The sequence below is a fragment of the Carcharhinus amblyrhynchos genome, chromosome 30, assembly GCF_965287045.1.
Source record: "Carcharhinus amblyrhynchos chromosome 30, sCarAmb.v2.hapA, whole genome shotgun sequence".
NCBI lineage: Eukaryota > Metazoa > Chordata > Chondrichthyes > Carcharhiniformes > Carcharhinidae > Carcharhinus > Carcharhinus amblyrhynchos.
Window position 1 is genome coordinate 32,054,016 of NC_137353.1, and position 12,844 is coordinate 32,066,859.

General features: G+C 43.1%; 1 protein-coding gene across 1 annotated transcript in view; it reads right to left on the reverse strand.

Moving 5' to 3' along the window:
* The window catches only part of nphp4 (nephronophthisis 4), a 406,773-nt gene that overhangs the window by 142,347 nt on the left and 251,582 nt on the right, over positions 1-12,844 (reverse strand). Inside the window, exons 11-12 of the mRNA XM_080214939.1 lie at positions 8,570-8,613; positions 2,813-2,893 (exon numbers count right to left, since the gene is read on the reverse strand). Coding sequence (XP_080071065.1) covers positions 2,813-2,893; positions 8,570-8,613 — 125 coding nt within the window. The remainder of the gene's footprint in view (positions 1-2,812; positions 2,894-8,569; positions 8,614-12,844) is intronic.

Below are 12,844 nucleotides of genomic sequence, written 5' to 3' on the forward strand. Positions count from 1 at the left end.
GAGGGAGAATATTGCGTGGCCAATGCACCCTAACCAGCATGTCTTTGGACTGTGGGAGGAAACCGGAGCAACTGGAGAAAACCCACTCTGCACAGGCCTAAGCTGGGAATCAAACCTGGGTCCCTAGCACTGTGAGGCAGCAATACTAACCACTGTACTGCCTCATATTGTGATGCACAAGGTCTCTCAGTTGGGGGGGTTGGAAGGAGGCGGGAGGAGTGGGGGGGGTGGGGAAGGAGGCGGGGGGGAGAGCACGATTTCCAGACAATATGGGGGTCTTTACCTATCTGTTATTGTTCATATGAACAGATGGAAGATTGAAGGCTCTGCTGGCCCAGATTCAATACGAGATCTCACTGGGCAAAGATCCAAACCTGAAGCACAGCAGTGGAATGTTTACCTCTCAGTATCTTACTGCTCAAACCCGTCCAAATTGTTACCTTTCCAGAATTTACTGCCAGATCTTCCATCCCGCATTTTCTACTTTTGTTTATTGATAACTCTCAGATCTGGTCTTCCCTCCTCTCTCTCTCCCTTTTTAATTCGATCTAGTCTATTTGCTTCTATCGAAGTGTCACCATCTGTCTTTCTCACTTCCAATCCTCTCTAACCTCTGACCTTTACCATACCCCCCCTTCTTACTATGTGTTATTAACAATTTCCTCCTTTTTTTTTCCTTTCTCCTGAGCGCAGCACTCAATATCACTGCCTCTAATCCTTTTACAATAGATGTTATCTATTGCTTCCTTTCATTTCTTAATTCCATAAGCTTTACCTGTCATTTCCTTTTTTCAACACACGTCCCATTATTGGTCTTATTTCTGTCTTCACACTGTCACACTGCTTCTGAGCTTCTACTGTTGAGCACAATTTAAATTGAGCTGACAGTGGACTCAGTCAAGTCTGTTGTGCCAGCCTAGCCAACAGAACAGCTCTCCCCAAAGAACAACATCCCAGCTTCTACTCCTACTGAGTCTTAACAAGTTCGGCTTCAACATGCACCGGGTTCAAACTCTTTACAAAACTCAAATGACATATTATCACTTTCTGCTTCAACTTTACAAAAGAACATAAGAACTAGGAGCAGAAGCAGACCATCTGGCCCCTCGAGCCTGCTCCGCCATTCAATAAGGTCATGGCTGATCTTTTCATGGGCTCAGCTCCACTTAGCCACCCACTCACCATAACCCTTAATTCCTTTACTGTTCAAAAATTTATCTACCCTTGCCTTAAAAACATTCAATGAGGTAGCCTCAACTGCTTCACTGGGCAGGGAATTCCACAGATTCACAACCCTTTGGGTGAAGAAGTTCCTCGTCAACTCAGTCTTCAACTCCGTCCTAAACCTGCTCCCCCATTTTTTGAGGCCATGCCCCCTTGTTCTGGTTTCACCTGCCAGTATAAATAACTTCCCTGCTTCACTCTTATCTATTTCCTTCATTATTTCATAAGTTTCTCTAAGATGTCTCTCATTCTTCTGAATTCCAATGAGCATAGTCCCAGTCTCCTCAGTCTCTCCTCATAAGCCGACCCTCTCAACTCCAGAATCAACTTAGTGAATCTCCTCTGCACCCTCTCCCAGTGCCAACATATGCTTTGTACCCTTGTGATTTTCCTGAGGGTTATAGATGGCTCCTATTGGGATTATAATTCCATAGTTGCTTATCTGTGTCTTTGCTGAAGGACAAGAAAAAGTAAACACTATTTAAAAACATTAAACAGAATTTTAAAATTAATTGCACTAGATTCCCATACAACTTGGTTTTAAAATTTCAGCACTGAATATTTGACTTGGATTACTCTCACTTTAAAAATACTAAATCAGCAGAATTGCATTAACCTGGTGCATGTTTGAAAGGATATATTTTAGGTGTCTGAGTTAGTTATTTTTAACTGATTCTTTTCACAATGAATTTATTTCATCAAAGGAGATTGAAGGGAACGGATCTCGAATTCTAGTGCAGGGACTCAGGCAAATCAGAGGTGAGTAGCAACGCTCGACACTTGCAAAGAACCAAGATGAGGGGCTTAAGGTGGCAGCGGCGCTGAAGCAGGGGTGGCAAAGAGCCCAGATTTGTTGGCAATATGGTGACTCACACAAACTGCAATGTGGTTAGGGTTCAACTCAAATTATGGGGTCTCAGCTGGATGAGGTGGTCCATGACTATCAGGGGAGGTCTATACAAAGTCAGGGATATGCGGTGGGAGCCAGTGAGTATGGTTAGTCATGCACGGGAGTGGGGAAGTCATTACAGCAATCAGAGGGTGGAATTGATTAGGGAACAGTGTGACAGTGCACATGTTTGTGAATTTTATTTTCGGCAGTGGCTGGGGAATGACCATTGCGATTATATCTAGGCGACTTACTTTCGAGTGGAGTCTAACTGCAAATTTGTTTGGTGGAATGTGCAGAGAAAAATTGATTAGCCAGTAACAAAAGTAGGAGGTAAATTAGAAGGCTGAATAACAGTGATTTGAGCATATGCCCAATGCTGTCAATGTACATATAAACATGAAATAATATAACAACCCTCTTATTTGAAATTTAATTTTCAAATAATAAATGAACACAAGAAGATTTTCCATTCAGGCACGTTACCATTTCATCGAGGCTATTTCGAATCTCATGAAAGTTCCAAAGTGATTGTGCAGGAAACTATGTCCAAAGTCGATGAACCAATAATAATGAATCAACAAAAATTTATGACTTGGACAAATTAAAAATTAACCCAGAGATGGAAATAGGGAACATTCTTTTGTTAATCACTGAAGATCCTACCTTATGCACTGAAGTCACAGCTAAGCTACCAACCTGCTTCTGCAATGTTGTCCTCTTGGGAAGGCTTGTGACTGAGTACCAAGGGGAGACTGAGCTGTGTTGGGAAAAGGGGGTCTGCAGATGGACAAAAAACAAGTGGCAGCTCAGCTGTGATCGGGAAAACATGTTTCTTGACAACTCTCTACAGATGGACTTCTTGTTACAATGGTAACTGCCTCTAACATTATTCCCCACCAGCCCTCAGTTGTAATTTGCCTCTTCCCATCTCCCTCCATCCCCACACCTTGTGAAAGCAGATGCTGTTAGCAAATTGTCAGTGCTGAAGCGTCTCAGGTCAAGTGGCCATTTAAAAGGGTTGCATGATTGCTTTAAGATCTGCTCACATGATTTGATGGTGGGGTCATTTGCAGAGGTGGCTGTTTTACTTTCAGTTTGTCCTTGGTACAGGCAATGGCGGCACAGTGGCTAGCACTGCTGCCTCACAGCGCCAGGGACCCTGGTTCAATTCCCAGCTTGGGTCTCTGTCTATGTGGAGTTTGCACATTCCCTCCGTACCTGCGTGTGCTTCCTCTGGGTGCTCTGGTTTCCTCCAACAGTCCGAAAGATGAGCTGGTTAGGTGCATTGGCCATACTAAATTTTCCCTCAGTATACCTGAACAGGTACCAGAATACGGCAACTAGGGCATTTTCACAGTAACTTCATTAGTGTTAATGTAAGTATTGCTTGTGACTAATAAATAAATAAACTTTAGTTCCTAGGACAAACCTTGTTAGTTTGAATCTCCATGTGCAGACCATGTCTTTTCTCTTTGTTAAAGCCCACAACATAGTTAGAACATTACAAAAGGAAAATTGGTGACGAGTCGGAATGTTGTTTCATGGGCGGAAAAAAATATTGTGGGTCCTCACATTTTGAATATTAGGAGGCTAGAGAGAAGCAACATTCACAGAATCATAGAATCATAGAACCATACAGTGCAGAAAGAGGCTCTTCAGCCCATCGAGTCTGCACCAAACACAATCCCACCCAGGCCCAACCCCCATATCCCTACATATTATACCCACTAACCCCTCTAACCTACGCATCCCTGGACACTAAGAGGCAATTTCTTAGCATGGCCAATCAACCTAACCCGCATATCCTTGGACTGTGGGAGGAAACCAAAGTACCTCAAGGAAACCCATGCAGACACGAGGAGAATGTGCAAACTCCGCACAGACACTTAAATATTTAAGTGCCAGTGCAGGAAGACGAGAAAAAAAAAACTTTCTGTTTGGTTTTAAAAGAGGATATCTTTCTGATTAGAGAAGGATGAGATTCCAGGCAGTAACTGGCATATTTAAAAAGAGAAGGGAAGCTTCTCTGCACAGGTTGCGTCATTTGAGAAAAAAAAATGTCAAGTCAATGGCTTCCAGAGGAGCACTGGGGAGACAATAATAAAAAATACATGCTGAACAGTCTCACGTCGTTCGTGCCTGGAAAATAAATGGTGGGTCAATTAGGATCCATGGGGCCTTTCAGTAAAGAAAATGAACCATGGAGTTTATAGTCTCTTGACACTTTGAGATAATACCGTCTTCAATACTTTGTACAAGCAAATAAAATTGAAAGCGAGTTGCTTGTACCAGCTTTCCTCAGTGCAATCAGAAGTAAATCCTACGTGGTCCAAACGTAGTTTATCCAGTAAAACCGGAAGCCAAAACTCACGGTGACTTGACAAAGGTCCTTGAAGAACATTACCCTCCAAAGTTACTGACTATCGCAGAACGAGTCAGGTTCGATCGAAGGAATCAAGTGGAATGCAAAAAAATTGCTCAATTTGTGGCAATCTTAAAAAAGGCTGGCACAACATTGAGAGTTTGGTGAGTCATTAGAAGACCATTTTTGAGATCAACTAGTTTGTGGTCTACTAAATGGGGCTATCCAAAGAAGATTGCTAACTGAACATGCTTTGACTTTAAAGACAGCAGAAGAAATCGCAGCATTGAAGCAGCTCCAGAATTTGTTGCAGAAATAAAGATCCACAAGTTGGGAACTGCCCATAAGTCAAGAAAGCAAAAAACATGTCACAGGTGTGTCAAAAGGGCCATTCAGAAAGTGAATGCTGGGGCAAAAAACTTGAAAAATCTTTGCAAGATTTGGTAAACTGGAACAGATGGTTAGTGGTAACGGTTCACAGTTTATATCACAAGAGTTAGAGGATTATCTCAAATTAAATAGTATTCAGCATATAAAATCTGCAGGCCTAGATACTTTAGTCCCAGGCCCACTAATACCATTCAAATTTGAATTTAAATAATTTAATCAGCTCTACACTGATGTGGAATTAACGATGTCAGAATTCCGGTGGTTGAAGGCGCACGGAAGCCATGGCATCCAGCTGGGAGCCCACTAAATGGCATTTGCTTATGTCTGCCAGGATGTGGAGATGCCAACATTGGACTGAGGTAAACATAATAAGGAGTCTCACAACACCAGGTTAAAGTCCAACAGGTTTATTTGGTAGCAAAAGCTTATGTCTGCCGGCCCACTGCACTGCTCTGGCAATGTAGCAGGCTGGGAGAATCACCCCCCCAACATCTTTTCTCTGTATTAAAACCCACAACCCCGAACATAGTTAGAACATCACAGCCTTTTCTTTTCATTCCTCTGTGTACAATGTCAGCAGGGTATTTGTCTGTGGCGAAGCTGACACTGACACAACTTTCTGATGGGGACGGTGAGTGATCGAGAGTAGGAACAATAGTTGGTTTCTTCTTTTTGTAGCTACAAGCGGCACCAAGAGGATTTGCAGCATCTGAGTCACTACTTCAGTCAAGATAAGCATAGAGTAGGAATCGAACCTAGTCTCCTTTGACCTGGATAACTCAGTGCCACACAGGACTGTGTCTTAATCATTAAACCTTTCCTGTGCACCTAGCTGCCTTTTGTCTGCCGTTGCGTTTACTAGGCAGAACACTGAAGCTGGGAAGTATTGCAAAAGCCATCAAAGACTAATAGGCTTTTCCATCCTGTACCTTAACAGCGACAAGTCAGTCAGGGGTGAAGAGCAAACCAATGAAATACACAAACAGGCTTAAACTTGAGCGTAATACAGTAAACGTTCTGAACGATTACTTCCTCAACATAGTCACAAGGGAAGACTTTAACGACATGCCCTCACCAGACTAATGTATGCCAAGTAAAGTCAATGGCTTCACTGTAAACCAAATCCTGGACAGACGAAATGTGCTCAAAACAAATAATTCCTCAAGGATAGGTGGTATTATCTCAAAGTGTCAAAAGACTAGGGGGGCGATCTCCTAGGGACAAAGGAACAGGCAGAAGCTATTTAACTCCTCGGGACAATGCCATCAATCAAAGAATTGATGTTAATTTGCAACCCAACTCCCTTTACCTGCCTTTGCCCTGTATCCCTTAATATATTTGGATAACAAGAATCTTTCAATCTCAGTTTTAAAATTAGCAACTGATTTACTATCAAGAGAGTTCACAACTTCTACCACCCTCTGGTATGTAGAAGTGTTTCCCCATTCCACTCCTAACGGATTTAACCTTATTTTTTGGACTATTCCTCCTAGTCCAACAAGCAGTAGTTACTCTCTGTCTGCTCTATTTTTAGTAGTTCAAAAACTCTGATCAAATCATCCCTTAACCTTTTAAATTCCAGTGTGCGTAATCTCTCCTCATACCTGGACTCCAGGGCTTAAGTCATCATTCTAGTTAACCTACACTTGCACTTTCCCAAACGCCAATATATTATTCCAATGGTACAGCGCCTAGATCTTCACACAGTACTCCAGGTGTGGCCTATTCAGGGCTTTGAATGGCTGTAGAATAGCTTCTGTGCCCTCGTGATCTCATGCAGTGCATATGGAGCCTTTCGTTTCACTAGTCTTTTCATATCTGTTCAAGACATTTTAAAGAATTGCTAATGAACCCAACAATCATTATGAGGAAACCATTGTGCACTGGACAGAGACCAGGGAGTGGAATGAGATTGGCGAATTGGAACAGGACCACATCCAAAGAGGGTGACAAAACAGACACATCCAAATCAAAAATTGAAGGAGTGCAGAGAAGGTTCACGAGGACGTTGCCGGGACTTGAGAAGCTGAGTTACAGAGAGAGATTGAATAGGTTAGGACTTTATTCCCTGGAGCGTAGAAGAACGAGGGGAGATTTGACAGAGGTGTATAAGATTTTGATGGGTATAGATAGAGTGAATGCAAGCAGGCTTTTTCCACTGAGGCTAGAGGAGAAATAAAAAGAGGGCATGGGTTAAGGGTGAAAGAGAAAACTTTAAAGGGAATATTAGGGAGGGGCTTCTTCACGCAGAGAGTGGTGGGAGTGTGGAATGAGCTGTCGGATAAAGTGGTAAATGTGGGGTCACTTTTTAACATTTAAGAAAAACTTGGACGGGTTCATGGATGAGAGGGTGTGGAGGGATATGGTCCAAGTGCAGGTCAGTGGGACTAGGCAAAAAATGGTTCGGCACAGACAAGAAGGGCCAAAAGGCCTGCTTCTGAGCTGTAATTTTCTACAGTTTCTATGAACATTCCTGCCATTCTGCCAAAACTCACAGAATTGATTATCAGGGTGAGCAATGTCACAATCAACAATAATCTGCATTGATTCAGAGGGTAAATCCTACTTTGCTTCTGGATTTTTTTTAATGAAACTCACAACCCAGGCAGATAGGGAAAGCCCCACTGCACTGCACACCGAGACTCCAAAAGGTTCCAAAATGGCAAATGCTTAATAAACTCAGAAATCTCACAAAGGAAGTGCAGTAGGCCATTCAGCCCTTCAAACCCATTCCACTACTCAAGTAGATGATGACAGATCCATATCTTAGCTCCACCTACCCACCTTCATTCCATAATTCTTTGCACTCCTGCTCGACACACAACGAATCAATCCCAGTTTGGGATTTTCACTTGAATGAGCCATACAGTTTCTTGGGAAGAGCGTGCCACAGATTTCCATTATCCTTTGTGTAAAGGAGTGCCTCCTGAAATCACCCAGGAACAGCCTCGCTCTAATATGGAAGGTAGGCACTCCTGTTTTGAACTCCTCGCCAATGGAAATAGTCTCTCCACAGCCACACTGCCAATTCATTTGTTCATCTAAAACATTTTAGTTAACTCAACTAAATCACCCCTTAATCTTCCATACTCAAGGAAATGCAACCTGCCCTAATGATATAACCCTTTTAGCCCTGGTATCATTCTCCTCCCATCCCCAGTAGTGCCCAGGACTGTATGCAGTGCTCGAAATGGGGTCTATTTATTATACAACTTTCACACCTTTATAATCCAGCCTGCTTGAGACAAAGGCCAAATAACATTTGCATTTTTAATTGCCTTTTGCACAAAATGCTGTTAAGATTTAAGTTAAACCTGGAAATTGGATCAGGGGTTAACTGATGATAAGAAAACATAGACAAAAATGTGAAGAATTAGGGAGACAAAAATAGTATTTGAAATAACGAAGGGTAACACTGAGAGTTATGAATTCTCATAGATTTGATGTTAAACATGTCCAGTCAATACCGTTTGCATTGCTGTTTTATGGTATTAGCCCACTAATGACTAGATGTTGAGTATTTAATTTAATTTCTTGACTTGCTGTAATGGGACTGAACTTGTGACCTTTAAGTTGTTAGTTCAGTTCCATAAACCTCTCGTTACAATAAGAAATAACACATGCCACGGAACAAATTTAAAACTTGGGTGGGGCTAGAGAAAATTAAAGATTTCAAAAATGAACACTAAAAACCCACTCACCAATGGCCCACGTTGTGATTCAGAAACATCTGAGAGTGTTCTGCCTGAAGATTAAAAGAAAGACACACATAAATCATTTAGGACAAAAAAAGACTGTCTACCATCACTGACCAAATGCCTTGAAGATTCACAAGAAGGGGTTTTCCTTTTCCAGGTGGCACAATGGTTAGCATCGCTGCCTCACAGCACTAGGGACCCGGGTTCAATTCCAGCCTCGGGTCACTGTCTGTGTGGAGTTTGCATGTTCTCCCTGTGTCTGTGTGGGTTTCCTCCAGGTGCTCCAGTTTCTTCCCACGCTCCAAGAATGTGCAGATTAGGTTGATTGGCCATGCTAAATTAACCCTAGTGTCAGGGAGATTAGCAGGGTAAATATGAGGGGTTACAGGAATAGGGCCTGGGTGGGATTGGAGTCGGTACAGACTCAATGGGCCAATTGGCATTCTTTTGCACTGTAGGGATCCTTTGATTCTAGGATTCTTTGATTTTCCAAGTACTTTCTCCTTCCTCGAGTACAGTTGCATACCTACTGGGAGCTCTTCAATGCCTCCCTCAACTGGCCATTGTTGATGTCTGATGCTCTAACAGTCAGCACCGGAAGCCTCATAAACTACAATCATAAATTGTACCATAGCTCAAACCTACTCTGCCCTCATCCAACCCAAACATTCCCAGCAACAATACTGATGGCTCAACTTTCCCAGCCCAAACCTAAGGTTCCCCGCCCAAACCTAAGAAAATAACTGCAGCAGAATCAAACGTTTATTAAAACAAGTGGTCTATATTACACCAGACAAAAGGATTGGAAAGATTGCAATACAAGCACAAGACGACAATTCAAATTCCCATTATTCCTTTACACCAGCAATATCTTTACAGACGCAAATATCAGTAGAATCACCACAAGTTAGACCAAAAAGTCTCGCTTGGAACTGGCACAATTGCTAACGGTTTTCTTCCAGTCAATTTCTGAGCATTCATTTGAAGCTTCTCACCTATCTCCCCAAAAGCCACGCTCTAAACTCACTGTTTCTTCAACTGCAAACTAATGAGTTCCCTAAGCTCAAGCTTCAGCTAACACCTCTACTAAACTGAACACTTGAGTCCCAAAACTGATTATTCAGTTAACCGCCATCACACTAGCCTTGCAGATTTTTTTTTCTCTGATTCAAATATCTGTCTTCTCTCTCCGACACACACAACCCGGCCAATTATCGCTCCATCAGCGTACTTGCGATTGTCAGTAAACTGATGGAACATAACCAGTGCATTCAAGCAGCACTTGCTTAGCAATAACCTGCTCACTGATGCACAGTTTGGGTTCTGCCAATGTCACTCAGCTCCTGATCTCATTACAACCGTGGGTCAAATATGGACAAAACAGCTAAACTCTAGAGGTGAGATGAGGTGAGGGTAAGTGTCCTTGACAATTGACCAAGTGTGGCATCAAGGTGCCTTAGCAAAACTGGAGTCAACGGGGATCAAGGAATAAACTTCCAGCTAGTTGGAATCATACTTGGCAGAAAGGGAGATGGTTGGAGATCAATCATCTCACCTCCAGTACATCATTGCAGGTGCTTCTCAGAGCCCAACCATTGTCAGCTGCTTCATCAATGACCTTCCTTCCATCATAAGGTCAGAGCTGGGGACATTCGCTGATATTACACAATGTTCAGAAGCATTAGTGACTTCACAGATACTGAAGCAGCCCATGTCCAAATGCAGCAAACCTGGACCATATCCAGGCTTGGGCTAACAAGCGGCAAGTAACATTTGTTCAACACAAGTGCCAGAAAATGGCCACCTCCAACAAGAAACAATCGATTCATTGCCCCTTGACATTCAGTGGTATCACCACCACTGAATCCCTTACTATTAACATCCTGGGGGGTTACCGTTGAATGGTAACTCACCTCCTGACCTGTCCATTGTCTACAAGTATAAGTCAGGAGTGTGATGGAATACTGTCCACTCGCCTGGATAAGCGTATCTCCAACAACAACGCTCAAGAAGCTCAACACCAACCAGGACAAAGCAGTCCACTTAATTGGCGCATCATCCACAAACATTCACTCCCTCCATCATCAACGCACATTGGCAGCAGTGTGTACTATCCACAAGACGCACTTCAGGAACTCATCATCCTCAGACAGCACCTTCCAAACCCAAGACCACTATCATCTACAAGGACAAGGTCAGCAGACAGCACCACCTGGAAGTTCCCTCCAAGCCACCCATCATCCTGACTTGGAAAAAAAAACCTGAGTTCAATTCCAGGTTTGGTTCACTGTCTGTGTGGAGTCTGCACATTCTTCGCGTGTCTGTGTGGGTTTCCTCAGGGTGCTCCAATTTCCTCCCACAGTCCAGAAGATATGCCAGTTAGGTGCATTGGCCATGCTAAATTCTCCCTCAGTGTACCTGAACGGGTGTCACTGAACTTTTAATCCATCTCTTTCACTTCAGAGGTTGTAAGAACCTGTCCTGATCACTTCTCGGCCTTTTGGTTAAGTCAAGCATCAGATCAGGCCTTAGACGGGGTCTAATGCCTCATCTTGTCAGCTTTGGTCTCTCTTGTGGGGACCATGAATTGGATCCCATTTGAATTTGTTTTTTTGGAGCAAGCAAGGAGATAAGTTCAGGTTTGTTTGGTCCACTCTGCACATTGGCTTTGTAACTTAAAGAACGGAGTAAAAATTTAGTCTTGGATGACACTTAGTTATCAGCAGCAGCATTCAAGCAATAGAGGTGAGATTTTTACCACTGTTTGGGAAATCTCCTGACCGCCAGGGTTTAAAGGGCCCTATTACACCACGGTGGATTGGGAGGCTGTTTAGAATTGTGCTCAACAATCCCGGAGGCAGATCTTAAGAGGCCATGAATGTGGATGAGTACCAAGCAGGTCTAGTTAGAAGGCCTGCCTCAGTTCTTTGCAACTTCATCCCAGTTGTTGGCTTTGCCAGTGACAACTGCATCCCATGATGGAGATGGCCTACTGGTATTATTGCTAGACAGTTAACCCAGAAACTCAGCTAATGTTCTGGGGGCCTGAGTTCGAATTCCGCCACAACAAGTGGTGGAATTTGAATCCAATAAAAAATATCTGGAATTAAGAATCTGCTAATGACTAATGAAACAATTGCCAATTGTCAGAAAAACATATCTGGTTCACTAATGTCTTTTTAAGAAGGAAATCTGCCATCCTTACCTGGTCTGGCCTACATGTGATCCAGAGCCATAGCAACGTGGTTGACTCTCAACTGCCCTCTGAAATGGTCTAGCAAGTGACTCAGTTTCAAGGGCAATTAGGGATGGGCAATAAATGCTGGCCAGCAACACCAATGCCCCACAAATGAATAAAAACAATGAAAGAACAAAGGAAAAAGAAAGTGGCACCATATTTCAGACTTCCTCCCAACACTTCCAGTCAGCTAAAAGCCGTCAGACTCTCATTGACCAATCCGATGGTGCAGGAAGAAGTGCAAGAAGTGCAAAAATGCCAGAGGAATGCAAAGCAATGACTGAAGGTGGCAGGAAAAAGCTCCTGCCTAATGTTCCCGCCACAAAACACTTTCTTGTTCCACTTGTACCAAAAGGGCAAGGAGATCCACTTCCTGATATCTGACATCTCAAGCGATACTGCGGTATGATTGCTTTCAGCTGCATCAGGAGTTTGAAAGACTTGTGAGAGCCAGAAAAAAAGGGAGTACGGCTTTGATCCAGAAGCAGATGGTTTTACATCAACTGCTCGCAGTGAAAGGAATCAGGTCGGCACAATAATCAACATCTCACCAAATGCCTGAAAATTCAATTTTCCCTGACAACCTGCAGTCCACAAATCAATCTCAGTTCACGGGGGACCCTTATCAAATCATTACACCCGACAGGAGGGAGAAAGATGTCTCTTTGGCAAACAACTAGCAAAGCACAAATAAAATATGGCAGACATACTCCATCATGGAACGAGTTAATTTGAAAAATGACTGTGCGTCGGAAAGGAGTTGGGCTGCAGGGGATGCAGCAATTTTTGCTCGCTTTGATAGGAATTCCGTGTTAAAACTGATCCCCATTATGGCTCTGATGTAACCCAGTCGCAGTCCACTCCCACCCCCCTCCTAGGATTTCTTTTAGACATTTGGCATAGCGGCCAATAAAACTAGTTTACAACCATTGAAAATCCCATGACAACAACCTCCAGGCAAGTCATCAAGATAAAGGAACCCAAAACAGTTAAATTTTAAAATGTAGGGGGAAACAAACAACCTATGATAGGTAGGTTAG